A 26,948-nucleotide genomic window follows, 5' to 3' on the forward strand; every position below is an offset into this window, starting at 1 on the left:
CATGCGCTATCGCCATTTTTTTTCCTCCGGGCCGTCGACGGTCGGTGTGTTCTTTGTCTGCTCTGCCAGCGACGTGCAGCAGGCGGACAGGGAGAAGATGAGAGATAGGGCAGCGGACGCGCGGGAAGGTTCTGTACACGTCTTGGGTCAGTTCTAACGCGAAATGGCAATCTTCGTGCCTCCCGTTCGCAACAAACCAGAAAATGGCTCCAGGTTTCGTCGCGGTGTCAGATCCCGGGGACTTGCCGCCATCTTTATTCAGGGTATTGGACTGCGCGTCCGCCATCTTTGTAGGGGGCAAGGTCTGGAAGGAGTGGGAGGAGCTTGTAACCCATTGTTTAGAGTGGAGACCAAATTGTCCATGAAACTGCATGAACCTTTCACACCCAATGTCTTTATTCATGAGACAGGGCGGTGGTACAGCAGGGAAGAAAAGGAAACAAGTCCTGCTCCCATGCATTCTACTATCTCGTGGGACAATAAAGTAAAGAAAGAGCTGCAGATGCTGGAAATCTGAAACAAAAACAGAAATTGCTGGAGGAACTCAGCAGGTACGACAGCAACTGAGGAGAGCAAGCAGAGTTATCACTTTGAGTGCAGCGACCCTTCTTCAGAGCTCAAGAGGCTGCCGGCTGAATTCCTCCAGCAATTTCTACCCTGGGTGTCCAAAGATCTATGGCTCACTTCAGTCACATGAAAACCCAGGAAAGAAATCTATAACCCTGGGAAGATGTCATTCTTTGAAAAAAGGGACTGCTAATCTGAGGAGGGGCAATATGTAACAGGGAGTATGTGAGGTTATCCTTGACCAGAAAGAGGGAATATTGTGATTTTTATCCTGGATTGAAAGGAATAGATTTTGGAAACTGCTTTAATAGCATGTGAGATTAGGAGAATCTCCCACACAATGAACTGAAACAGAGGGAAATGTTTAGCTTCTATGAATATTTATCCAGGACTATCCATGATTACTTCTGTAAATTTCTTTTGTAGGATGATCTGAGGAGCTTTGAAAATGAGAAACTCAAACCAAACATCACATCAAAATTGAACAGAATCACTCTGATCATATGGACTAAGATGTTAGCAGCTTTTGTAGTGTAAGTATTTAGTTCCAGGTAATTACCATTCACTGCAAGAAATTTCTTCTTTGAATTTCCGCACTCCCGCCAAGTCGATTTTGTCCAAAGTCTTAAATCTGTGCCATAATCGATTCTCAATCATTAGATTAGATTAGATTACAGTGTGGAAACAGGCCCTTCAGCCCAACAAGTCCACACCGACCCGCCGAAGCGCAACCCACCCATACCCCTACATTTACCCCTTACCGAACACTACGGGCAATTTAGCATCGCCAATTCACCTGACCCTGCACATCTTTGGACTGTGGGAGGAAACCGGAGCACCCGGAGGAAACCCACGCAGACACGGGGAGAACATGCAAACTCCATACAGTCAGTCACCTGAGGTGGGAATTGAACCTGGGTCTCTGGCGCTGTGAGGCAGCAGTGCTAACCACTGTGCCACCGTGCCGCCCACATGATCAGTTGATAAAGACAAATTTTATCCACCTTGTCTAGCTTTAGCATGAGCACTTTTAGCAAATCTCCCCTCAATATCTTCTCCTGAAAGGAGAACAGTCTTAGCTCCTCCAATCCTGACTCCCCAAGCCCTGCCCTGCATCTACAATCTTCTTTATTCAGAGAGTAGTAGGGGCGTGGAATGCACTGCCTACAACAATAGGAGACTTGCTGACTTTAAGAACATTTAAATGTTCAATGAATAGAAATATGGAGGAAAAGTGAATAATGTAGGTTAGATGGGCTTCGAATTGATTTCATGGGTAGGTGCAACATTGAGGACTGAAGAGCCTGTACTGCGCTGTAATGTTCTACGTAACACAAAGCACATATTAGATTTAGGTTTTGTTGCCATGTGTACTCAAGTACTGAGTATAGTGAAAAGTGCACGATGTTGCCACACACCCAGTACTGTCTTAGGTACAATTGTAGAAAAATAAAGAAATAAGTTTAAAAAGTTCAGCACTACAGTCCTCTTGGTATAAAAGTGTAAAAATAAAGTTTAAAAAGTCAAACATGACAACAGTCCTTTCATATGCCTTGGCCCTGCAGACACTCCAAATTGGGTTGTCCCAAAGAGGACTTGCACTCCCCTGGACTGCACATGCTTTCCCACACTGAGCTAAGACATGCCTGTGCTCACCAGCTGCCCTCCATCAGGGCATGCTAGGCCTCGCCACCATCCTTTGCGACCGGTTGTGCTGCCATCTGGGCCCGTGCTGGGATCAGAAGCGTGATGAAGTATTCTCCACTTCGCTGAGTTAATGCAGCTCCCAATAACACTCGAGACTTGATACCAATCGGGGTCAACCAGCCCATTTGATTGGTACCACATTCACCACCTTCAACATCCATTCCCTTCACCAACAATGCATGGTGGCAGCAAGATGTACCCACCTCTCCCGACAAGGTGCATTGCAGTAACTCACACAGGCTCCTAACCCATGACCTCTGCCACAGGATAATAAGGGTAGAATGAGTGCACCACCAAGTTTCTCCAAGCCACGAATCATCCTGAATTGCAGCTGTATCAATGTTGTTCCTTCACTGTTGCTGGGTGTAAAATCCTGGAGCTCATTTCCTAACAGCACAATGGATGCAACAGTTCAAGAAGGCTGCTCTCCGCCACTTTTAAGAGAAGTTATGGATAAAGATTAAATGCGGATCACGCCAGTGATACCCACATTCCACAAATGCATAATAAACAAACCCTAATCTAGAAGCTAAAATTCCTCATCCCTTGAACCATTCTTGTGAATCACCTCTGCACACTCTCAGTGCCATATTCTTCATAATGAGTGGTTATCACTGATTTGCACAAACCCACATACTCTGCATTTTTGTGTGATTTTATTGCACTCCCTGGGTATGGCCTCAACTGAGAGACTTTTCTGTGATCCCAGCATGGGATAAAGGTTTGTGATGTGGATAAATATCATTTGTAGAGTTTGGATTTTGAACGAGTGGCATATAGATGTTGGGATCAAAAAGTGTGGTGCTGGAAAAGCACTAGGCGAAAATGGGGACTGCAGATGCTGGAGATCAGAGTCAAGATTAGAGTGGTGCTGGAAAAGCACAACGGGTCAGATAGCGTCTGACGAGCAGGAGAGTCGACATTTCAGGCATAAGCCCTTCGACAATTCCCGATGAAGGTCTTATGCCCAAAACGTCGACTCTGCTGCTCCTCCAATACTCCCGGACCTGCTGTGCTTTTCCAGCGCCACACTTTTTGACTCTGATCTCCAACATCTGCAGTCCTCACTTTCACCTAGCATATGGATGTTGGTTCCTTCTTTGTGAAAGGTTTCAGAAAGCCAAGCCTGATAGACTTGTAAACTTTCGAGAGTATAATTGAATCTGTGCTGAGACGATGGATTTACAGCAGACAATGTAAACATTGCAGCCATTAGCTTGCTTTTGGCTTAAAATAACCTAGGATTGACTTTAGCTCACAAAACCCAGAGATTGAAAGCTCCTCGTGCATTTTTTTGTGGAGACCTGACTGCGTTCAGAAGTAAATATAATTTCTGTCCTGGAAAGGATTATTGGACAAGAAAGCAGTCATATTGGTATAAAAGTTTAGATTGTGAAACTTGTAGTTCAGTAGTGTTTGATTAGAGATTTGCGGAGTATTCAGGTTAAGTCATGGAGATGGACAGCATGGAAACAGACCCTTTGGTCCAAATTGTCCATGCTGACCAGATATCCTAACCTAACCTAGTCTCACTTGCTGGCACTAGGCCATATCCCTCTAAACCCTTCCTATTCATATACCCATACAGATGCCTTTTAAATGTTGCAATTGTGCCAGCCTCCTCCACCACCTCTGGCAGCTCATTCCATACATGCACCACCCTCTGCGTGAAAACATTGCCCCTGAGGTCTCTTTTATATCTTGTCCCTCTCACCCTAAACCTATACCCTCTAGTTCTGGACTCCCACACCCCAGGGAAAAGACCTTGTCTCCAGCATCTGTAGTACTCACTTTCGCCTACCTTGTCTATTGACCTTATCCAATCCCCTCATGATTTTATACACCTCTATAAGGTCACCCCTCAGCCTCCAACGCTCCAGGGAAAACAGCCCCAGCCTGTTCAGCCTCTTCCTATAGCTCAGATCCTCCAACCCTGCCAACATCCTTGTAAATCCTTTCAAGTTTCACAACATCCTTCCGATAGGAAGGAGACCAGAATTGCACGCAATATTCCAAAAGTAGCTGAACCAATGTCCTGTACAGCCACAACATGGCCTTCCAACTCCTGTACTCCATACTCTGACCAATAAAGGAAAGCATACCAAACGCTGCCTTTGCTATCCTATCTACCTGTGACTCCACTTTCAAGGAGCTAAGGTTACTCCAAGGTCTCTTTGTTCAGCAACACTCCCTGGGACCTTACCATTAAGTGTATAAATCCTGCTAAGATTTGCTTTCCTAAAATGCAGCACCTCACATTTATCTGAATTAAACTCCATCTGCCACTTCCCAGCCCATTGGCCCATCTGGTCAAGATACTGTTGTAATCTGAGGTAACCTCCTTCGCTGTTCACTACACCTCCAATTTTAGTGTCATCTACAAACTTACTACCTTCATCTGCTATGTTCACATCCAAATCATTTATGTAAATGACGAAAAGCAGTGGACCCAGCACCGATCCTTGTTGCACTTCACTGGTCACAGGCCTCCAGTCTGAAAAGCAACCCTCCTCCTCCACCACCCTCTGTCTTCTACCTTTGAGCCAGTTCTGTATCCAAATGGCGAGCTCTCCCTGTATTCCACGCGATCTAATCTTGGTAACCAATCTCCCATGGGGAGCCTTGTCGAATGCCTTACTGAAGTCCATATAGATCGCGTCCACCGCTCTGCCCTCATCAATCCTTTGTTATTTCTTCAAAAAACTCAATCAAGTTTGTGAGACATGATTTCCCACGCACAAAGCCATGCTGACTATCCCGAAATCAGTCCTTGCTTTTCCTAGTACATGTACATCCTGTCCCTCAGGATTCCCTCCGACAACTTGTCCAGCACCAACATCAAGCTCACCGATCTATAGTTCCCTGGCTTGTCTTTACCGCCCTTCTTAAACAGTGGCACCACGTTAGCCGACCGCTAGTCTTCCGGCCCCTCACCTGTGACTATCGGTGATACAAATATCTCAGCAAGAGGCCCAGCAATCACTTCCCTCGCTTCCCACGGAATTCTCAGGTACACCTGATCATGTCCTGAGAAAGTCGAAGCTTTCAGTTTTGCCAGTATTCATTTAGGAAGTCAGCACGGTTCACAGGACAGAACTGGAAAGAAGCTGTTCATCAAGACTAAAGATTTGATATGGAAGGGGCATTTCTAAGGGTATGTGGCTCTGTAAAGTGATGGTGTTGGGGAGCAAATGAGACTGTTTTGTCTTTTAATATCTTTAAAATTGCATTCTACGTTTAGTTTTTTATTTTCTCCGAGTGTCACAATACCCGAAAAAAAACCTGCAGGTTTCTGTGAATGACTAGCTTAAATAAATGTGATCTATCAAGCCAGGTCACATTCTGGGAACTAGCCTGTCCAGTAGGAACATCAACCGGGATCATAATAAGTGGTTTCTGCCTGCAGCAGGAGATTTTAAAACTTTAGAGGGGAATAGTTTTGACCATTCATCAATAATTTTGAGCTTTTCTGTTCTGTTACTTCTGAGAGGTTCGATGTCTCTGGGGCTCGTTTAGTTTGGATTTAAATCCATATCTATCCATTGTTGTTTCACCTCTACCCACCCTGATCAACTATCTGTCTAATTTCCTCTGTCAATAATAGCGATTTTACTCAGGATTGGTATGTGAGTGTTATGTTCACCGGCTGTGACTAAATGAGATTCTCCTGCCCAACCTCTGACTTGTATGCTGTATCTTTATCTTCTATGGGATGTTTCACTGAAATAAATTATTTTTCCTGAACTGCTGGGCTTATATTGAACATCAAATTCTGTGCCATTTTTAATTAATTCTGAACATCCTGAAACATTGACTTTATTTCGATTTCCACAGGTTTCACGAAATATTGCCGGTCCCCAGTGCAGAAGATGATGTTTGAGCTCCCTGAACTGCTGCAGTCTGTCTCGTGAAGGTGTTCCCACAATGCTGTTAGGTAAGGAGTAACAGGTCATGCCCCGGTGATGATGAAGGAACGGTGATGCACATACAAAACAAGAACAGCAACTTGAATTTATATAGCACCTTATAACGTGAAATATCCCAAAGTGATTCACAGGAAGTTTAGAAAGCAGTGCGGGACCGTCTGAAGATCTTAGGGTCAGGTGACCAAAATCTGGGACAGAGAGAGAAGTTTTAAGGATTGAATTAGGAAATTGAGGTAGATGTTTAGGGATGATTCCAGAGCGTGTGGCCCGAAGAGCAGTGGTGGAGCCATTAAAATTGGGAATGTTCTGGAAGACAGAACAAGTGGAATTGAGACACCTCAGAGGCTGGAGGAGGTTACAAAGATGGGGAGGGTTGTGAGGGGGATGGGAATTACAGAGGTAGTTAGGAATTTTGAAACCTGGGATTAGGATTTCAAAATGTTGATGGTACTTAAGCCCAGAACCTTGAAGGCCAGTTTGAACAGGGGAGGTGGGTGAACACACTGGCTTCAAGATTACAGGGAGGTTGCATGTGGGAGGTATTAGGATAGTTAAATCCAGAGGTAACAAGTGAATGACTGAGAGTACCAGCACCAGGTGAGCTGAGACTAGAGTGAAATCCAGTGGAACATCCGCGAGGCCTCTTCTGGGGCCCTGCCCGGTTCTGGTCACCCTTTTATAGGAAGGATATTATTAAGCTGGAGAGGATTCAGAAGAGATTTTCCAGGATGTTGCCTGGTATGGAAGGTTTAGGTTAGAAAGAAAAGCTGGATAGGCTGGGACATTTTTCACTGGAGCATAGGCAGATGAGAGGTGACCTTTTATAGAGGTTTATAAAACCATGTTAATGATGGGTGTCTTTTCCCTAGGATGGAGGATTTCAAGACTAAGGGGCGAGAACTTCCTGAGGAAGTGTTGGATTTTGGCATAGTTACAATGTTTAAAAGACATTTGGATACGTACATGAATACAAAAAGTTTAGAGGGATACGGGCCAAGAGCAGGCAGGTGGGACGACTTTAGTTTGGGATTACGTTCGGCTGGTTGGACCGAAGGGTCTGTTTCCGTGCTGTATGATTTCCTGACTCTGTTACTGAGGTGCAAAAAGGTGGTTCTGGTAATGATAGGATATGAAATGTGGATCTCATCCTGGTGTGAACTATTTCTCCAAGGTTGTGAACAGTCTGGTTCAGCCTCGTGTGGTTACGAGGGGGTGGAGTTTGTAGCAAGGACTGAAGACAATAGATTCGGTTTTTCCAATATTTAAGGGCAAGAAATGTTTGCTGTTCAAGTACGGGATGCCTTATGTCAGGACAGTGTGATTTTGGAGGGAACTTGGAGATAGTGAAAACTACTATCTCCAAGAGGTCCTTCCAAGAGGTTGCAGGAGTATGTGAAAACTATTATCTCCAAGTTCCCTTTGGTTGCACGGATAAAATCACTTTCTTCCACTCTCTCTGTCTCATTTACCAGCTTCCCAATCATGGAGGCCACAGTCTTTTGAAGGTGAACAGTTGGGTTTTTAACGACAATACAGCAGCTTTCACCGTCACATCTCCCTAGTGCCAGCCCCACAAGTGACCGGATTTGTTCAGTTCAATTCCACAAGTTTGCAATTCCTTGTGTTACCCTGCACTCCCTGTTGTCTGTTTTGAACCGATTTTCACAGGGCTATATGAGGTGTGATCGAAAAACCCGAACCAGATGTCCCATCGTGGTCTGGTGAGGTCACTCACTTTATTGTAGCCTGGGCATCATCGGAGTTTGAACATGGAAGGTGAAGGCACTGTGCACAGTGGGGAGGAATTGTACACATGTTTTGTGTGTGGGCGAGGCTTCAGCCGATCATCGGACCTGTTAGAACATAAATGTAGTGGGGAGAAACTGTGGAAATGTGGGGTCTATGAGGGTGAATCCAGATCCTTGTCTAAACTGGAAACACACTGGCGCAGTCAGACCACGGAAGGACTTTTCACCTTCTCTGACAGTGGGAAGGCATTCACTTCCTCTTCCGCCCTGCTGGCACAGCAATGGGGTCACGCTGAGGAGAGACCTTTCAAATGCTTAGACTGCACCAAATGCTTCACAAGTTCTTGGGACCTGATTTTTCATCAATGCGTTCACACTGACGAGAGACCGTTCAGGTGCGCTCAGTGTGGGACTGGCTTCCGAACATCGTCTGACCTCCTCGCGCACCAGCCAGTTCACACTGGCGAGAGGCCGTTCGTCTGCTCAGAGTGTGGGAAGGGATTCGCGCAGAGCTCTACCCTTGTGAAACATCGGCGCGTTCACACTGGCGAGAAACCATTCACCTGCTCTCAGTGTGGGGAGGGATTCGCTCAGTCATCTCACCTTGTGAGACACCAACGCATTCACACTGGGGAAAGACCGTTCACCTGCTCCGAGTGCGGGAAGGGATTCACTCAGTCGTCCACCCTGCTGGCACACCAGAGGCTTCACACCGGGGAGAGACCATTCATCTGCTCAGAGTGTGGGAAGGGATTCACTCAGTCGTCCAAGCTGTTGATACACCAGAGGCTTCACACTGATGAGAGACCATTTCAGTGCCCAGACTGTGCAAAGCGGTTTAAAAGTTCTGGGGAACTGATGTCCCATCAGCGTGTTCACACTGACGAGAGACCATTCAGGTGCTCTCACTGTGCAATTGGGTTCAAACGATCATCTGACCTCACAGTACACCAGCGGGTTCACACTGGGGAGAGGCCGTTCACCTGCTCCCAGTGTGGGAAGGGATTCACTTCCTCATCCACCCTGCTGATACACCAGCGAATTCACACTGGGGAGAGGCCCTTTATCTGCTCCGAGTGTGGGAAGGGATTCACTGAGTTAGCCAGCCTGCTGAAACACCGGAGTACTCACAGCGAGGAGAGGCCATTCACCTGCTCAGAGTGTGGGAAGGGATTCAGTCGGTCGTCAACGCTGGTGACTCACTGGCGAGTTCACACGGGGGAAAGGCCTTTCATCTGCTTCAGCTGTGGGAAGACGTTCACTCAATTATGCAGTCTGTTGAGACACCAGCGGGTTCACACTGGGGAGAGGCCATTCACCTGCTCAGATTGTGGGAAGGGATTCACTCGATCATCTACCCTGATGAAACATCAGAAAATTCATAACTAACTTCAGTCATTGGATTTTGCTGTTAATCACATCCAAGCCTGTGTTGTGTTCACTTGTGTACATTTCTGCTGGTGTTAATAAACTCCAATGCATTTACAGGGCTTAATATTGTGGATAAAGGTCTAATAAAGTAACTTTGATTTAAATTCATAGTATGTTAAGTCTTCTTTAATATCACTGGCTGAAGTTGATCCCTTTTCAAGTGCTCACCCTCCTATCTGCCTCATCCATCTTCATTTCCAATAAATGCAAAGAGCCATGGAACAACATTGTCACTAAGATCATGGCCATCTGATCATCTGTTTCTGCTGCTTCCCTCCATTTCATAAGGTCACCAGGCCAAACCATGTCGTAAACCTCCTCCTTGTCAGAGACTTTGCCCCCATATCCCCTCCTACCCGCTCCTAAAACTGACAGGCAAAGTCCATTCTCACTTCAATGTGTGGCTACCTCAGATAATCACTGCTACCTGTCCTGAATTAATCAATTTCAGTAGCAGGAGTTTGCTTCAGACCGTAGAGTTTCCTCTGTTTAAAGCCACAAACAGACATGACCAGTTTCTCCCAAATTTGACACAGATCAGGTTCTCATTGAGAAGCAGAAACAGAAATTGCTGGGGCATGGAGAAAAAAACTTCAATGGGTCTGGCAGCATCTGTGGAGAGAAACCTGTAACATTAACTCAGCTTTGGCTGCATAGATGCTGATGTTTTCCAGCAATTGCTGTTCTCGTTTCTGATTTCCAGCATCTGCAGTTCCTTGGGGTTGTTTTATCATGATTTGGAAGTGCTGATGTTAGACTGGGGTGTACAAAGTTAAAAATCACACAACACCAGGTTATAGTCCCAACAGGTTTGTTTGGAAGTACTAGCTTTGAGAGTGCTGCTTCTTCGTCAGGTGGTTGTGGAGTATAAGATCGTAAGACACAGAATTTATAGCAAAAGCTTACAGTGTGATGCAACTGAAATGATGTATTGAAAAAGTCCTGGATTATTTGTTAGAATGACCATATTGGTTTCAGTTTCTTCATATGTAAATCCCAGAACATTTTTATAAAAGTACATTCTGAAGTGAACTTTACCAGTAGGTGCCATGTCATTCTCAGATAATGCATTGAAGATGTGAGGTGCCCTGTGTGAGTTTTTTTTTCCCCAGGTTTTCAATGAGGCAGACGCTCAGACAATGGAAGAGTTCCGGGCTCAGCTCTCCAATGTTGGAGGACCTATGCTCGCGTGTGGTCCTCCAGGCCCGCCCCCTTCACGTTGATTGGTGGGAAGACCAGGTCTTCCAGCACTGCCTTCCCTTCTTAGTGGTCAGGAGCTGCCGTCAATCAACCCTTCCGCCCCGCGCGATGGAGCATGCGCGCTGCCAGTCTGTGGCGCTGATCGGTTAAGGGCGTGCAGGGCCGCCATCTTTTGGTAGGCCGCCGACGGTCAGCCTTTTGTTTGTTGGATTCGCAAACGGTGAGCACCAGGCGATTTGGAAGGAGAAGGCCACCCGTAGGGGTTGCGCGGCTCCGCAGCGCCTTATTCAGGCACACGATCCGAGGTTGAAACTCCCGTTTTCAGCAAACGGGAGTCCGGCTCCAGGATCCATCGCGCCAGCAGAGTCTTCGGGTGATGGCCACCATTTGTATTGGGGGCACTCGGCGTGGAACGGCGCATGCGTGTCCGCCATCTTTGTAGGGGGCAATGTTTGGCATGACTGTGAGGAGCTGGCTTCCTATTGTTCAGGATGGAGACAACTTATCCATCAAGTTGCATTAGCCTTTCACACCCAATGTCTTGTTGATGAGGCACAGCAACGGCGCAAAGGCAAAAAAAAGGAAGCAAATCTCTTTGTCCAGATCCCATGAGCCCCAGTGCAGAAACCCATGACCCTGAGGAGGCACCGTTCTGATATTGAGAGGATTGCTGACCCCAGCAAAGGGCAGTGTGCAGCAGGGAGCATGCACGGTCATCCTGAGTTGGGCGTAGGGGATGTTGTGAACAGGAGAAAGCATTTGTCAGGTATAGACAGGATAGATCGAGTGAATCCTTAGAAGAGTATAAAGAAAGTAGGAGTATACTTAAGAGGGAAATCAGGGGGGCAAAACGGGGACATGGGATAGCGTTGGCAAATAAAATTAAGGAGAATCCAAAGGGGTTTTTACAAATATATTAAGGACAAAAGGGTAACTGGGGAGAGAATAGGGCCCCCCAAAGATCAGCAAGGTGGCCTTTGTGTGGAGCCACAGAAAATGGGGAGATACTAAGCGAGTATTTTGCATCAGTATTTACTGTGGAAAAGGATATGGAAGATATAGACTGTAGGGAAATAGATGGTGACATCTTGCAAAATGTCCAGATTACAGAGGAGAAAGTGCTGGATGTCTTGAAACGGTTAAAGGTGGATAAATCCCTAGGATCTGATCAGGTGTACCTGAGAACTCTGTGGGAAGCCAGAGAAGTGATTGCTGGCCTCTTGCTGAGATATTTGTATCATCGACAGTCACGTGTGAGGTGCCGGAAGACTGGAGGTTGGCAAACGTGGTGCCACTGTTTAAGAAGGGCGGTAAAGACAAGCCAGGGAACATCTCGCCTCAGAATTGGAGACCAAAACTGCATGCAGTAGTCCAGGTATGGTCTCACAAGGCCCTGTACAATTGCAATGAGGCATAGAGTCATACAGCAGGGAAACAGACCCTTCGGTCCAACTAGTCCATGCCATCCGTGTTCCTAAACTAAACTAGTCCTACTTGCCTGTGTTTGGCCCATATCCTTCCAAACCCTTTATAATCATGTACTTATCCAAATGTCTTTTAAATGTTGTAACTGTACCTGCATCTACCACTTCCTCTGGCAGTTCATTCCACACCCCAAAACTTCTGTGTTTTACAAGTTGTCCATATGTCCTTTTTTAAAACTTTCTCCTCTCACCTAAAAATGTGTCCCTGGTTTTGAACTGCCCCACCATAAGGAAAAGACCCTTGCTGTTCACCTTATATTTGTCCCTCTTGATTTTATGAACTACTGGAAGGTCAGCCCTCAACCTGCTATACTTCAGTGAAAAGAAGTCCCAGCCTATTTTCATAATCAAAGTCCTCCATTCCAGGCAACATCCTGGTAAATATTTTCTCGAACCGTCTCCAACTTGTTAATATCCTTCTTATAGTAGGGTGACCAGAACTGCAGATACTATTCCAGAAGAGGCCTCATCTGTACAATCTCAACGTGTCATTCCCAACTCTTACACTTTTATGTTGTCCCTTTCATAATCCAACTTATCGCAGCCAGCTCAGGCCTCCTACCACCATAGTTGCCTTTATTTAGATTCAGGACACTAGTCTCAGAATCAACTCTGTCAATCTCTACACTCATGAAGAATTCTACCACATGTTGGCCAGTTCGCCAAGGGGTCTTGCACAGCTAGACTGCCAATTATTTCTTTCTCATTACACAATGTCCAGTCTCAGATGACCTGTCCATAGTTGGTTCCTCAAGACATTGATGCAGAAAATCATCTCGTACACACTCCGGGAATTCCCCTTCTATGGCGTTGGGCAAATGAAATCGGTAACAGTCTATGTGGCCAAAAGTCACCTAGAAGTACAGCTGTCCGTTTATTGCTTGCAACTTTGATTGCCTGTTTAATCCCTTTCCTGACACGTTTGGGTGCCTACGTGAAACTATTGTTTTCTGTCTGTCCCTTGGTGTCCCATACCGGTCCAACTTCGCTGGAGCTAATAAACCTCCTCACTATTGTGTCAATGTACTATTTAACCAACAATGCTACCCCACCACCTTAATTTTTCTTTGTCTGCCCTTCCTAAAGAACTGATTACCCCTGGATGTTCAGTTCCCATCCTTGGGCACTCTGCAACCATGTTTCCATACTTTATAATACCCGTTTTGTATTTATTTTTTGCCCAAATACATCAGACTTGTTAGATGCAGAGCGACTTGGTCTTGTTAACTTGTCTGACACGGGTTAGTTGCTTGTTTATTTGGGCACATTGTATACCAGCAGGCTTACGTTGGAGAGAAGCAGTTCAACTGCTCTGAATTTGGGATGGGGTTGACCCATTCTCCCCCCCCCCCCCACCCGCTGCCGAGATACCAGATTCCAATTGATATTCATTCACTTGACCAGAAATCTTTCGAATCCTGAGGTTCAGCACGAGATTTTAACCGAAAGGGAAAGCAAGATGAATCGGAGAGTAAAACAAAAGAAATTTCAGTTGGAGAGCTATTCATGAGTATAGAATTATCATGTGTAATTTTGAATGTACACAGTTTGATCAAATTAGGTTACTTACAGTGTGGACACAGGTCCATCGGCCCAACAAGTCCACACCAACCCTCCGAAGAGCAACCCACCCAGACCCATTTCCCTACACCTAACACTGCGGGCAATTTAGCATGGCCAATTCACCTAACCTGCACATTTTTGGAAGAATGTGCAAACTCCACGCAGACAGTCGCCTGAGGCAGGAAGTGAACCCAGGTCTCTGGCGCTGTGAGGCATCAGTGCTAGCCACCGTGCCGCCCTTTGTACTGTAATATTCACATATCCATGTGATCTACTTTAACGCAAATGTTCTGTGCAGTGCATGATAAAGCCTTAAGGCTTGTCTTTTAACGTTCTTAGTCCCTTTTGGATTATTTTGCACCCTGGTCCTGCTTGATTCTTACACTTGAATTCTCTGCCATTTTGTCTTGTTGTTTTGCCCTCTGCTTCTATCTCGTCTGTCTCCTTGCGGGTATTCCCATTCCCCCCACACCACTTCATTTAACTTGAACCCTCCCCAATGACATGAGTGAACACTCAGCCCAGGACATCAGTTCCGGTCCTGTCCAGGTGGAACCTGTACAGCATCGAGTGGTCCCACTTGCACCAGAGCCGTTGCAATGTCCCAGGAATCCGAGGGTGAGGCAGGGTTTACTGCTTTTCACCAACTCTCTCCCGTCTTTTGAGTTTGCAGATGACACCAAAATTGGAGGTGTAGTGGACAGCGGAGAAGGTTACCTCAGATTACAATGGGATCTTGGTCAGATGGGCCAATAGGCTGAGAAGTGGCAGATGGAGTTTAATTTAGATAAATGCGAGGTGCTGCATTTTGGGAAAGCAAATCTTAGCAGGACTTCTACATTTAATGGTAAGGTCCTAGGGGGTGTTGCTGAACAAAGAGACCTCGGAGTGCAGGTTCATAGCTCCTTGAAAGTAGAGTCGTAGGTAGATAGGATAGTGAAGAAGGCGTTTGGTGTGCTTTCCTTTATTGGTCAGAGTATTGGGTACAGGAGTTGGGAGGTCATGTTGCGGCTGTACCAGACATTGGTTAGGCCACTGTTGGAATACTGTGTGCAATTCTGGTCTCCTTCCTATCGGAAGGATATTGTGGAACCTGAAAGGGTTCAGAGAAGACTTACAAGGATGTTGCCAGGGTTGGAGGGTTTGAGCTATAGGGAGAGGCTGAACAGGCTGGGGCTGTTTTCCCTGGAGCATCGGAGGCTGCGGGGGGTGACCTCAAAGAGGTTTGTAAAACCATGAAAAGCATGGATACGATAAATAGAGGTCTTTTCCTTGGGGTGGGGGAGCCCAGATACTACAGGGTATTGGTTTAGGGTGAGAGGGGAAAGATATAAAAGAGACCTAAGGGGCACCTTTTTCATGCAGAGGGTGGTGCGTGTATGAACTGAGCTGCCAGAGGGAGTGGTGGAGGCTGGTACAGTGCAGCATTTAAAAGGTGTCTGGATGGATATATGACTAGGAAGGGATTAGAGGGATATTGGCCAACTGCTGGCAAATGGTTGGGATATCTGATCGGCATGGACGAGTTGGACCAAAGGGTCTGTTTCCGTGCTGTACATCTCTATTACTCTAAGTATGTAGCAACTGACGTCTTTGAATAAACACCAAAATTGTGAAGACGTACACCAAAGAGCCATCAAAATATAGTCCAGAGTAAAAATTACTGACTATCAACTGAACCTACGGTCATCTGCTTGTTGTTTTTTGAAATGGTAGTTTCAGCTTTGTGGAATCATCAATCAAGTCTTCTGTGAGGACCTGAGCACAGTCACTGGAACACAACAGAAATTATTGGATGTAGCTCTCCAGTCACAGTTACATAGGAGCATAGAAGATATGAGTAGAAATAGGCCATTTGACCCATCGAGCCTGCCCCATCATTCAATACGATACCGAATTCCATTCCCCCCACCATATCCCTCCCTGCATTTAACTTGCCCCATCCTGTTAGAAATTTATAGGTTTCTATGACCTACCACTTTCGTTCTTCTAAACTCCAGTGAGTCCAATCCTCACTGATTCAACCTGCCCATACGTCAGTCCTGCCAACTTAGGAATCAATTTGGTAAACCTTCCCCTCACCCCCAAGACCATCCTTCCTCAGATAAGGAGACCAAAACAGCACTCCAGGCATGGTCTCACCAATGGCCTGTCTAATTGCAGCCAGACATCCATATTCCTGCACTCGAATCCTCTCATTATGAAGGCCAATGTACAGTCTGTCTCTGCAGCTTGCTTGGAATGACACCAAGATTAGTGGCATAGTAGACAGTGAAGATGGTTATCTGCAAATACTTATATCATTGATCATCATAGAATCCCTACAGTGTGGAAACAGGCCCTTCGGCCCAACAAGTCCTCACCAACCCCCCCTGCAGAGTAACCCACCCAGACCCATTCCTCTACTCTACCATCCTATATTTACCCCTGACTGTGAGGCAGCAGTGCTAACCACTGAGCCACCATGCCACTCCTTATTTTGATTTGCAAGATTCTGATTAAGTGGCCCAGTGGGCTGAGGAATGGCGCGTGGACTTTCGATAAATGTGTGGTGTTGCATTTTTGTAAGGCAAACCAGGGCAGGACTTACCTAGTCAATGGTAGGGTCCTGGGGAGTGTTGTAGAACAGAGATCGAGAGGTACAGGTTCATAGCTCCTTGAAAGTGGAGTCACAGCTAGACAAGGCAGTGAAGAAGGCTTTTGGCATGCTTGCTTTCCTTGGCCAGAGAACTGAGTATAGGAAGTGGGACATCTTGTTGCAGCTGTACAATATGTTGGTGAGGCCACATCTGCAGGACTGTGTGCAGTTCTGGTCGCCCTCCTATAGAAAGGGTATTATTAAACTAGAAAGAGTGCAGGAAAGTTTTACTCGGATGTAACCTGGACTGGAAGGTTTGGGTTATCAGGACAGGTTGGGTAGGCTAGGACCTTTTTCCCTGGAGCGTAGGAGACTGAGGGGTGACCTTACAGAGGTCTATAAAATCACGAGAGGCATACATAAGGTAGATAGCCAACAGCTTTTCCCCAGGTTAGGGGAGTCTAAAACTAGCGGGCATAGGTTTAAGGAGAGGGGTGTGGGGGAGATATAAAAGGGTCCGGAACGGCAACTGTTTCACACAGAGCGTGGTGAGTGTCTAGACCAGGCTGCCAGAGGTGGTGATGGAGGTAAGTATAATTTTGTGGATGGTACAGGCATGGAGGGATATGGACCAAATGCAGGCAAATGGAAATTAGATTAAATATGAAAACTGGGTGGCATGGACAAGTTTGGGCTGTGGACTCGTTGACTACTGGCAGCAATTGCCACGCACAGAGACCCAGGTCGCATTGAACATGCCCCTGTCTCAAACTGGAGCCATTCAATTAAGAATCTGCAAAGAATGTGGTTGTTTTAAAGACAAGAATGTTGCAGCAGTCCCTGATCATATACAATATTCATAGTTTTTATTAAGATAATTGCCTTGGCTCTTCAGCCCAGCTGAGAAAACGGTACACGCAGTCCAGGGTGGCACGGTGACTCAGTGGTTAGCACTGCTGCCTCACGGTGACAGGGACCCGGGTTCAATTCCCACCTCGGGCGACTGTCTGTGTTGAGTTTGCACATTCTCCCCGTGTCTGCGTGGGTTTACTCCGGGTGGCCCGGTTTCCTCCCACAGTCCAAAAATGTGCAGGTTAGGTGAATTGGCCATGCTAAATTGCCCATAGTGTTAGGTGGATTAGACAGGGGTAAATGTAGGGGAATGGGTCTGGGTGGGTTACTCTTCGGAGGGTTGGTGTGGACTTGTTGGGCTGAAGGCAGTGTAGGGAATCTAATCCAATCACCAAGGTCCTTGACTTGGCCTTCATATTCCCATAGCAATGAGGTGCCTGAGACTCGTCTTTAATCCCTTTTACTCAAGATTCAACAGGTTCAAACAAACTGTCCTTACAATCCTCACAACCATAACAGATAACTGTTAAGACTACAACGTAAACTAACCATAAATGGTAGGATCAGTTGGGGATTGTTCTTAACTGATTTAACCGGGACAGCAAGATAAGAACATGAGGGAAGAAGAGGCTGAATGGGCTGGGGCTGTTTTCCCTGGAGCATTGGAGGCTGAGCATGGCAACAGACCCTTCGATTCAACCCGTCCATGCCGACCAGATATCCCAACCCAATCTAGTCCCACCTGCCAGCACCCGGCCCATATCCCTCCAAACCCTTCCTATTCATATACCCATCCAGATGCCTTTTAAATGTTGCAATTGTACCAGTCTCCACTACTTCCTCTGGCAGCTCATTCCTCTGGTACCCTCTGAGTGAAAAAGTTGCCCCTTAGGTCTCTTTTATATCTTTCCCCCCTCACCCTAAACCTACGCCCCCTAGTTCTGGACTCCCCGACCCCAGGGAAAAGACTTTGTCTATTTAACCTATCCATGCCCCTCATGATCTTATAAACCTCTATAAGGTCACCCCTCAGCCTCTGATGCTCCAGGGAAAACAGCCCCAGCCTATTCAGCGTTTCCCTATAGCACAAATCCTCCAACCCTGGCAACATCCTTGTAAATCTTTCTGAACCCTTTCAAGTTTCACAACATCCTTCCGATATTCCAACAGTGGCCTAACCAATGTCCTGTACAGCCGCAACATGACCTCCCAACACCTGTACTCAATACTCTGACCAATAAAGGAAAGCATACCAAATGCCTTTATCACCATCCTATCCGTCACAGAGATAAAAAGAGAAACATCACAAAGATTAGAAAACTGAACAAGAAAATGGGAAACTCCACAACAGGTCACTCACAGTGAGAATCTGAGAAATAAATGAATCGAATTGGGTAAACGTACAGTGAAAGGTTTACAAGTTGAAATTTTCAGTGCTATCTCAGGTACAAAGGTACTTAGGTAAAGATTAACAAAGTTAAAATGTTAAAATATTACAGTCCTTCCTAAAAAATAGAAACACAAAGAAAAAGAACAACAATACATTCCATAAGGGCCTGGCCATGCTGGGTTCACAATCATCATAAGGGGCTCAATATCCCCGCTTCAGACAATAGATGGCCCGATGGCTCAGTGGTTAGCACTGCTGCCTCACGACGCCAGGGACCCGGGTTCGATTCCAGCCTGTGTGGAGTTCGCACGTTCTCCCTGTGTCTGCGAGGGTTTCCTCCGGGTGCTCCGGTTACCTCCCACAATCCAAAAAAGTGCAGATCAGGTGAATTGGCCATGCTAAATTGCCTGTAGAGACTTGGCTTCACTGCCTTCTGGGGCAGATCATTCCCTTTATCCACCAGTCTCTGGGTGAAGACATTCCTCCTCAACTCTGTTCTAAATGACCTACCCCTTATTTCCAAACCGTGTCCTCTGGTTCTGGACTCACCGATCAGCGGAAACATGCTTCCTGCCTCCAGAGTTTCCAATCCTTTAATAATTTTATACGTCTTAATCAGATCCCCTCTCATCTTTCTAAACTCAAGTGCATACAAGCCCAGTCGCTCCAATCTTTCAACGTATGATAGTCTCGCCATTCCGGGAATTGACCTCGTGAACCTATGCTGCACTCCCTCAATAGCTGGAATGTCCTATTGGCTTGACCTCAGCCCTACTGCAGCGCCAGGCTGCCCCCTCCTGCTCTCCCCGCTCCCTCTCACTCCCCACCGCCCCCCCAACTCCCTCCTCACCGTGATTAGCCACAATTGGTTAACCCCGCTCTTGGAATCTTTCCTTTGCTCAAATGGATCCACATCGCCCAAGCCCAAATCGCCTCTCACAACTGACCTCATTGCATCTCTTATTAACAGTGATACCCCACCGCCTTTTCAATCCCTCCTATCTGCCCAAAAGAGTGAATGCTACGTTCCAGTTTTGATCTCCTTGTTCCATAATGCCTACGAGACCATGCTCATTGACCTCGATTTGTGCCATCAGCCATGTGCGTACAAGAAAATTAACACTAATGAAATCAGTAAAAGCGAAACCCAGAGACAGAAAAAAAACTCTTTGCAAAAGATTGCTGGTATATTTGACTGACGGAATGTGTGATGTTACAACATGAAACATGCGAACAATTCTCAACTATATTATATTCTTGACAGCTCACATGAAGACTAAAGATATCAATTAGAAACAATATGGTGTTATGTGAGAGGACGGACAATATCTCAAGGACCGTGAGCCGTGTTTGTCAATGTTTGCGTAATTCCATTCTGATGGTGTGATCATGGCTTCCTGTTTCAGAACATGATTTGGAGGAGCCGGTGTTGCACTGGGGTGTACAAAGTTAAAAATCACACAACATCAGTAGTCTAACAGGTTTATTTGGAAGCACTAGCTTTCAGAGTGCTGCTCCTTCATCAGGTGGCTGTGGAGTTTAAGATCATAAGACATAGAATTTATAGCAATAGTTTACAGTGTGATGCAACTGAAAATATTTATTGAAAAAGACCTGGATTGTTAGGTCTCTCATCTTTTAGAATGACCATGTTGGTTTCAGTTCTTTCATATGTAAAGCCCGGAACGTTTTTTTTAAAAGTTACATTCTCATGTGAACTTTAACAACAGGTGTCATGCTCAATTGAACTAGAAAAATGTTTCAGAAGACCAGGTTATTGTCCAACAAGTTTATTTATATGCACTAGCTTTTGGAGCACTGCTCCTTTATCAGGTGGTTGTGGAGTATGATGAAGGAGCAGTGTTTCGAAAGCTAGTGCTTCCAAATAAACCTGTTGGACTATAACCTGGTGCTGTGTGATTTTTAACTTTGTACACCCCAGTGCAACACCGACATGTTTCAGAACATTGTGTGCTGGGCTGTGCTAGTAAATTGCACTGTCAGCGCCACCTGGTGTGAAGCTTAGGATCACTCTCTGCATCCTCTCACACACCACTCTACACTCATGCACACACATATACACTCTGTCTCACAGACACTCACAACCCACCATCCCAGACACACACACACACACACACTCCTACAGATACACACACACTCACACACCTGCACCCCCTCACAAACTTAGACAATCTACACTCACATACACACACATATACACTCTCCCACACTCACAACCCCTCACCCCAGACAGACACATAAACAAAGACCCACATGCACACTTTTACATATACGTTTGTGGAGTGAATTTGTACTTGCAGAGTTACATTGTACTTTGCTCAAAAACTGCATGAATTCATTACGATTCTGTTATCTCACTTTTTAGATTAGAATCAGACTAAACATTATGGCACAGACAGAGAACACAGGGGGCTAACACCTTCAACTTATTGTCTGGCTAATACCAATTGTTACACTTAAACTGAGAATGTAACTTTTTAAAAAAAGTTTTGTGATTTACACATGAATGAAGTGAAACTATCATGGTATTTGAACAGATGAAAGACTCAACAAACAATCAAGATATTTTTCAATGTATAATTTCAGTTACATCACACTGTAAACTTTCGCTATAAATTCTGTGCCTTACAATTGTGTGCTCCACAACCACCTGATCAAGGAGCGGCGCTCCGAAAGCTAGTGCTTCCAATTAAACCTGTTGGACTATAACCTGGTGTTGTGTGATTTTTATCTCTACAATGCAGTTATTTTGCAACTTTCAAAGGGAAGAGAAGACAGTCGAGGAGGTGCAGAATTCACCAAGCCATATTTCACCCCAGCCTTACTTCCACTAAGCTCAGCTTATCAGGGCTGCCTTCAGTTTCAAATGCAACTGCCACCACTCTTCCCTAAACAACGTGAACTCGCTGGTGTGTCAGCAGGGTGGATGAACGAGTGAATTCCTTCCCGCACTCTGAGCAGGTGAACGGTGTCTCCCTGGTGTGAGCTCGGCGGTGTCTCAGCAGGTTGAACGACCGAGTGAAGCTACTCCCACACTCACGGCAGGTGAATGGTCTCTCTCCGGTGTGAACTCGCTGGTGTTCTGTGAGCTGAGATGACCGCCCGAACCCAGTCCCACAGTGAGAGCACATGAATGGTCTCTCGCCAGTGTGAGTCCTTTGATGGGACGTAAGTTCCCCAGCACTTTTATAGCTTTTCCCACAGCCTGTACACTTAAAAGGTCTCCTGTCAGTGTGAACCCGGTGGTGTTTCAGTAAGTCAGACGATTGAGTGAATCTTCTCCCACACATGGAGCAGGAGAACGGTCTTTCCCCAGTGTGAACTCGCTGGTGTACAGTTAATTGAGATGAGTGCCTGAATCTAGCCCCACATTGAATGCATCTGAATGGTCTCTCATTAGTGTGAACACGCTGATGAGACATCAGTTCCCCAGAACTTTTAAAGCACTTCTCACAGTCTGGACATTTAAAAGGTCTCTCCTTAGTGTGAACCCGCTGGTGTATCAGCAGATGGGATGACGTACTGAATCCTTTCCCACACTTGGAGCAGGTGAATGGTCTCTCCCCAGTGTGAACTCTCTGGTGTATCAGCAGGGTGTGAAAGTGAGCAAAATCCTTCCCACACTCAGAGCAGGTGAACAGCTTTTCTGCAGTGTGACTGCGCCGATGAATTTCCAGTTCGGATGGATAATTGAATCCCTTCCCACAGTCCCTACATTTCCATGGTTTCTCCCCAGTGTGACTGTGCTGGTGTGTTTCCAACTGGGATGGGTAAGTGAATCGCTTCCCACAGTCCGCACATTTGCAGGGCTTTTCCCCGTAGTGAATGCATTTGTGTCTCGACAGGCCAGATGATCGCTTGAAACCTCGCCCACACATAGAACATCTGTACGGTTTTTCTCCAGTGCCTTTATCTTCCATGTTCAGAACCCAATGATACTCAAGTTACAGTAAATTGGGTAATTCTGGCAGAGCTGAAAATGTGTTGCTGGAAAAGCGCAGCAGGTCAGGCAGCATCCAAGGAACAGGAGAATCGACATTTCGGGCATAAGCCCTTCTTCAGGAAAATTCTGGCAGATCCTGCTGTGACGTTCGCTTTGAGCTTCTCAACTAGAATTCTTCTGTGTTGAATATCTGTGAAATGATTTAAAACAGTGAGAGAGGGTGCACAGAAACACAACGGCAGAAACAAAAACAGAGAATGCTGGTGAGGCTTAGCAGGTCTTGCAGCATCTGTAAAGATGTTTCTGCATCTTTCTCCAGACGCTTTCAGATCTGCAGGGTTACTCCAGCATTTTGTGTCTTTGTTCCAGACTTCCAACACCTGCAATTCTTTCTTTTATTAATGCACGAAGGTCGTCGCACCCTAATGCCAATTGATGAGATTTGGATGTGAAGGACTGATGCAGCTTGATGGACAAAGTTGTGTCCACTCTGAACAATGGCCAGCAAGCTCATTCCAAACATTGCCCCCTACAAAAATGGCGATTGCACTGTCGCCCCTATCCTTAATGCCCGTATCAAAGATGGCGATTGTCCCGCTCTCAATGGAGGGATCCTGGAGTCGTTTCCTGTTTGGTGCAAACGGCGGGGGAGGAATCAGGAGATGCGAGGTGTTTCCGAATTCAGTCCACTCACCCACTGCCCCGTCCAACGCAGAGGCCGATCAACCCAATTTCTCACCGATGGTAAATCCGACAGACCCAACATTTTATTCCCCTTTTTGTTACAGATCATTGGCAGTCCAGGGGAAGCGAGAGTGACCACGCATGCGTCGACTGTGGCACCGGATCGGGGAGCCACTGGTCAGGGACAGGTCCTCCAGCCAATCGGAGTGAGCCTGGGGCAGGCCCTCCATCCAATCGAAATGGACCTAGTACAGGTCCGCCAAGCAATCGGCGTGGTTCTGGGGAAGGTTCTCCCGCCGATCGGCGTGGACCACGGGCAGGTCCTCCAACCAATCGGGGGGGGGGTCACGTCCGCCAATAATCGGATTGGGTCTGAGGTAGGTCCTCTAGCCAATCAGGAGCGGGTCCCCCAACCAATCGGCGTGGGTCAGCTGTGCGCGGCACGTGACCGTCCGCACTCAGCGCGCAGCCGCGGTGCCGACGCAACGGAAGCCTGGTTCCAGAGCGAGAGTCGAGGGAGGTGGGAAAGTCGGAGAAACATCGCAGACCGTGTGGGCAGTGAAGTCAGTGTGGGCCTGGAGGATTGATAAGCACGTGGTGAATGTCGCTAGACCCGAGTTAGAAGCTCCCGGTTGCAGGAACGGGCAGGGGGCGTGTTTCCATCGCCATATTTCTCGGGGGCAACGTTCCGGGAGAGGCTCGTGCGGCCGCCATCTTTGTAGGGGGCAAGGTGTAGAAGGGCGCATCCGCAGGGCTTCCTTTGTCAAGTACCTGGTGTTGTGTGATATTTAACTTAGAAGGGGAAGATTTGCACACAGCAATCTGAAACCAAGTTCGTGCCTTCTGGGGTTTCTAACTTGGATTGACATTGAATGTTTTCACCTGTTGTAATCTCCTTTCCAGAGGGTATGAAATGAGAAGGATTAGCAGACAGGAAACCCAAAACAACCAACACGTCTCAGGATCTGATTCGATTTATCAGGATCTGGCGATCTGCCAGACTTTGACAGTATGAAAAGAAAAAGCTTCGGGAAAGACTTCAGGTATGGATGTGACTGGAAAAGCGTCAAGATGCTCTATATCACAGTTAGACCACACCTGGAGAAAGTGTTCTGGGCACCCACCTGAGGAAGGGTGGATTGTCTTGGAATTAGAGGAAGTGCAGAACAGATTTACAGAGCTCAACCCCAGTGATTAAATTTGGATACAAGGTTGCAGAAAATGGATCTTAGTCATTTAACTGCAAAATGTGTGCCCTCAACTCTACTTTCCAGACTACTCCTGTTGGGTACATCAAAGAGCAGAGTTTTATGTTGCATCTGCATCTGTTCCTTGTTATGGTACTCAATACTTAACTGAGGCCAAGTCCTGTATATTTAGCAAACTGCTCTCTCAATATGACCTTCAGTATGATCTGTGAATATTAACAGCCATGGTGACGTCGGGAAAGTATGCGATTGGAGGGGAATTTGGAGGTGATGCAGGCAATATACACCAGCTATCCTGGTCATTCTTTCTGGTGGAGATTGGAGAGAGTCTGTCGGAATTCTGGTTCAGTTGTAGATTGGGGAAAAAAATACTTCGACTTCATCTTGTTCTTCTTTCTCTCCTTTCTCACTCCACCCCGCCTCTCCCAAATAGGTCAGACTCTTGTGCTCATAGAGTTATAGAGATGTACAGCATGGAAACAGACCCTTCGGTCCAACCCGTCCATGCCGACCAGATATCCCAACCCAATCTGTCGCACCTGCCAGTCCCTGGCCCATATCCCTCCAAACCCTTCCTGTTCATAAACCCATCCAGATGCCTTTTAAATGTTGCAATTGTACCAGCCTCCACCACTTCCTCTGGCAGCTTATTCCATACACATACCACCCTCTGCCTGAAAAAGTTGCTCCTTAGGTCTCTCATATCTTTCTCTTCTCACCCTAAACCTATGCCCTCTAGTTCTGGACTCCCCCACCCCAGGGAAAAGACTTATCCTATCCAAGCCCCTCATAATTTCTGTGTGGTAATTCCCTTCTCTGAAGGACATTGATGAACCAGTTGAGTGTTTATAGCAATTCAGGTACTTCCCTGGTCCCTTTTCTTTCCCTAGTGCTGTTAGCACAGATTACTAGTTTGATTCAGCTCAATTTTGAAAATTTCCTTTGTGATTTTGTGGATTCTCTCACTGTTCCTTTTTTCCCCATTTCACAGGATGTTAGAGGGTGAAGATTTATATTTGGAAAACGTAAATTAAATATCAAATCAGAATCTGATGGAGGTTACCCAATCTGTACTCGGAACTTCATCTGATTTAAATGTCGAAGAAGGCACCATTCACTGTGGGGAGAAATCATATACGTGTTCTGAGTGTGGAATAGGATTCAGCCGATCATCTGGCCTGCTGAAGCACAAACGCAGTCACATCAGAGAGAAGGCTTGGAAATGCGGCGACTGTGGGAAGGGATTCAATTACCCATCAGACCTGGAAAGGCACCGACGTGGTCACACTGGACAGAAACCGTGGAAATGTGGAGACTGCGGGAAGGGATTCAATTATCCTTCTCAGGTGGAAATTCACCGACGTAGTCACACTGGGGAAAGACCATTCACCTGCTCCAAGTGTGGGAAGGAATACGCCCAGGTAGCTCATCTGCTGAAACATCAGCTGGTTCACACTGACGTGAGACCTTATAAATGTCCAGATTGCGGGACCTCCTTCAAAAGTTCTGAGAAATTGATATCCCATCAACCTGTGCACACTGACGAGAGGCCATTCAGATGCGCTGACTGTGGGACTGCATTCAAGCGATCGTCTCAACTCATTGTCCACCAGCGAATTCACACTGGGGAGAGGCCGTTCACCTGCTCTGTGTGTGGGAAGGGATTCATTCAGTCATTCCACCTGATTACGCACCAGCGGGTTCACACTGATGAGAGACCTTTTCAGTGTCCGGTCTGTGAGAAGTGCTACAAAAGTTCCAGGGAACTGATGAACCATCAACGGGTTCACACTGACGAAAGACCGTTCAGATGCTCTCACTGTGGGACTGGATTCAGGCAATCCTCTCAACTCACTGTACACCAGAGAATTCACACTGGTGAGAAGCCATTCACATGCTCCAAATGTGGGAAGGCATTTACTCAGTTATCCACATTGCTGAGACATCAGCGAGTTCACAGATAACTACAGTGATTTAGTTTTTATTCATTATTAATGAACTATGTTCATCGGTATGTGTCTGCTGATCTTCACAAATTCCAGACGATTTGTTGGTGTTGATATTCTGCATAAACGACAAAGAAATCTATCTTTTGTTAAATACAGGGTTTCTAGTCGTCTTAATGTCTTTTCAACAAATTAGTTCCTTTGAAGGCATCCTCCTACCGAGCCCCCAATCTCCATCCAAAAACAGATGTAAGTAGCTCATGATGCATCAGTTCCATTCATTCATTTGCTCTCTCTGCAGGAAGAGGTTCTCGTGATTTCCAAATCTGCAACAACATCCACGAGTTCACACTGGTGAAAGGTCATTCACTTGCTCCATGTGAGGGAAAGGATTCACTAATTCATCAGACCTGTTTGCACACCAGTGCGCTTAGGGAAGATCTCTTGGTTTTGCAAATTTAACAAAAGTGCTCTATGGATCTGTTGTTCAGCATCAATGTGCTCACTTACCAGTGACTGTTCAAGTCCTTTCACTGTGGGAGGGGGTTTAGGTGGTCACTGTATGCCATCAAATTCACACCGGGGTGACGCCCATTTTCATACTTTTCAGTGTGGGACAGGAATCACTCCATCAACCAACCTCCTGGGATAGCAGAGGGTCCGCAATTAATGAGTGTTTGGTTTCCACAGTTAATCACAT

General features: G+C 46.3%; 2 protein-coding genes across 6 annotated transcripts in view; one reads left to right on the forward strand and one right to left on the reverse strand.

Moving 5' to 3' along the window:
- On the forward strand, positions 1–26,275 carry LOC122543471 (uncharacterized). Its single transcript, XM_043682188.2, is given in 5 exon segments — positions 1–146; positions 994–1,100; positions 6,109–6,208; positions 7,673–9,332; positions 25,422–26,275. Coding segments are annotated over 2 exon segments (2,217 nt in total). The 5' UTR covers positions 1–146; positions 994–1,100; positions 6,109–6,208; positions 7,673–7,969.
- The window catches only part of LOC122543504 (uncharacterized), a 93,530-nt gene that overhangs the window by 22,866 nt on the left and 43,716 nt on the right, over positions 1–26,948 (reverse strand). The window contains exons 1-2 of one of the 5 annotated variants that reach the window (XM_087974278.1): positions 23,105–23,424; positions 21,365–22,600 (exon numbers count right to left, since the gene is read on the reverse strand). In XM_087974278.1, coding sequence (XP_087830404.1) covers positions 21,365–22,387 — 1,023 coding nt within the window. In that variant the 5' untranslated portion in view covers positions 22,388–22,600; positions 23,105–23,424. The other 4 variants (XM_087974273.1, XM_087974277.1, XM_087974276.1 and 1 more) reach the window with 4 other exon arrangements.

This window comes from Chiloscyllium plagiosum, unplaced genomic scaffold, assembly GCF_037043375.1.
Source record: "Chiloscyllium plagiosum isolate Xiang-an unplaced genomic scaffold, Cpla_swu_hap1 HiC_scaffold_27, whole genome shotgun sequence".
Taxonomy (NCBI): domain Eukaryota; kingdom Metazoa; phylum Chordata; class Chondrichthyes; order Orectolobiformes; family Hemiscylliidae; genus Chiloscyllium; species Chiloscyllium plagiosum.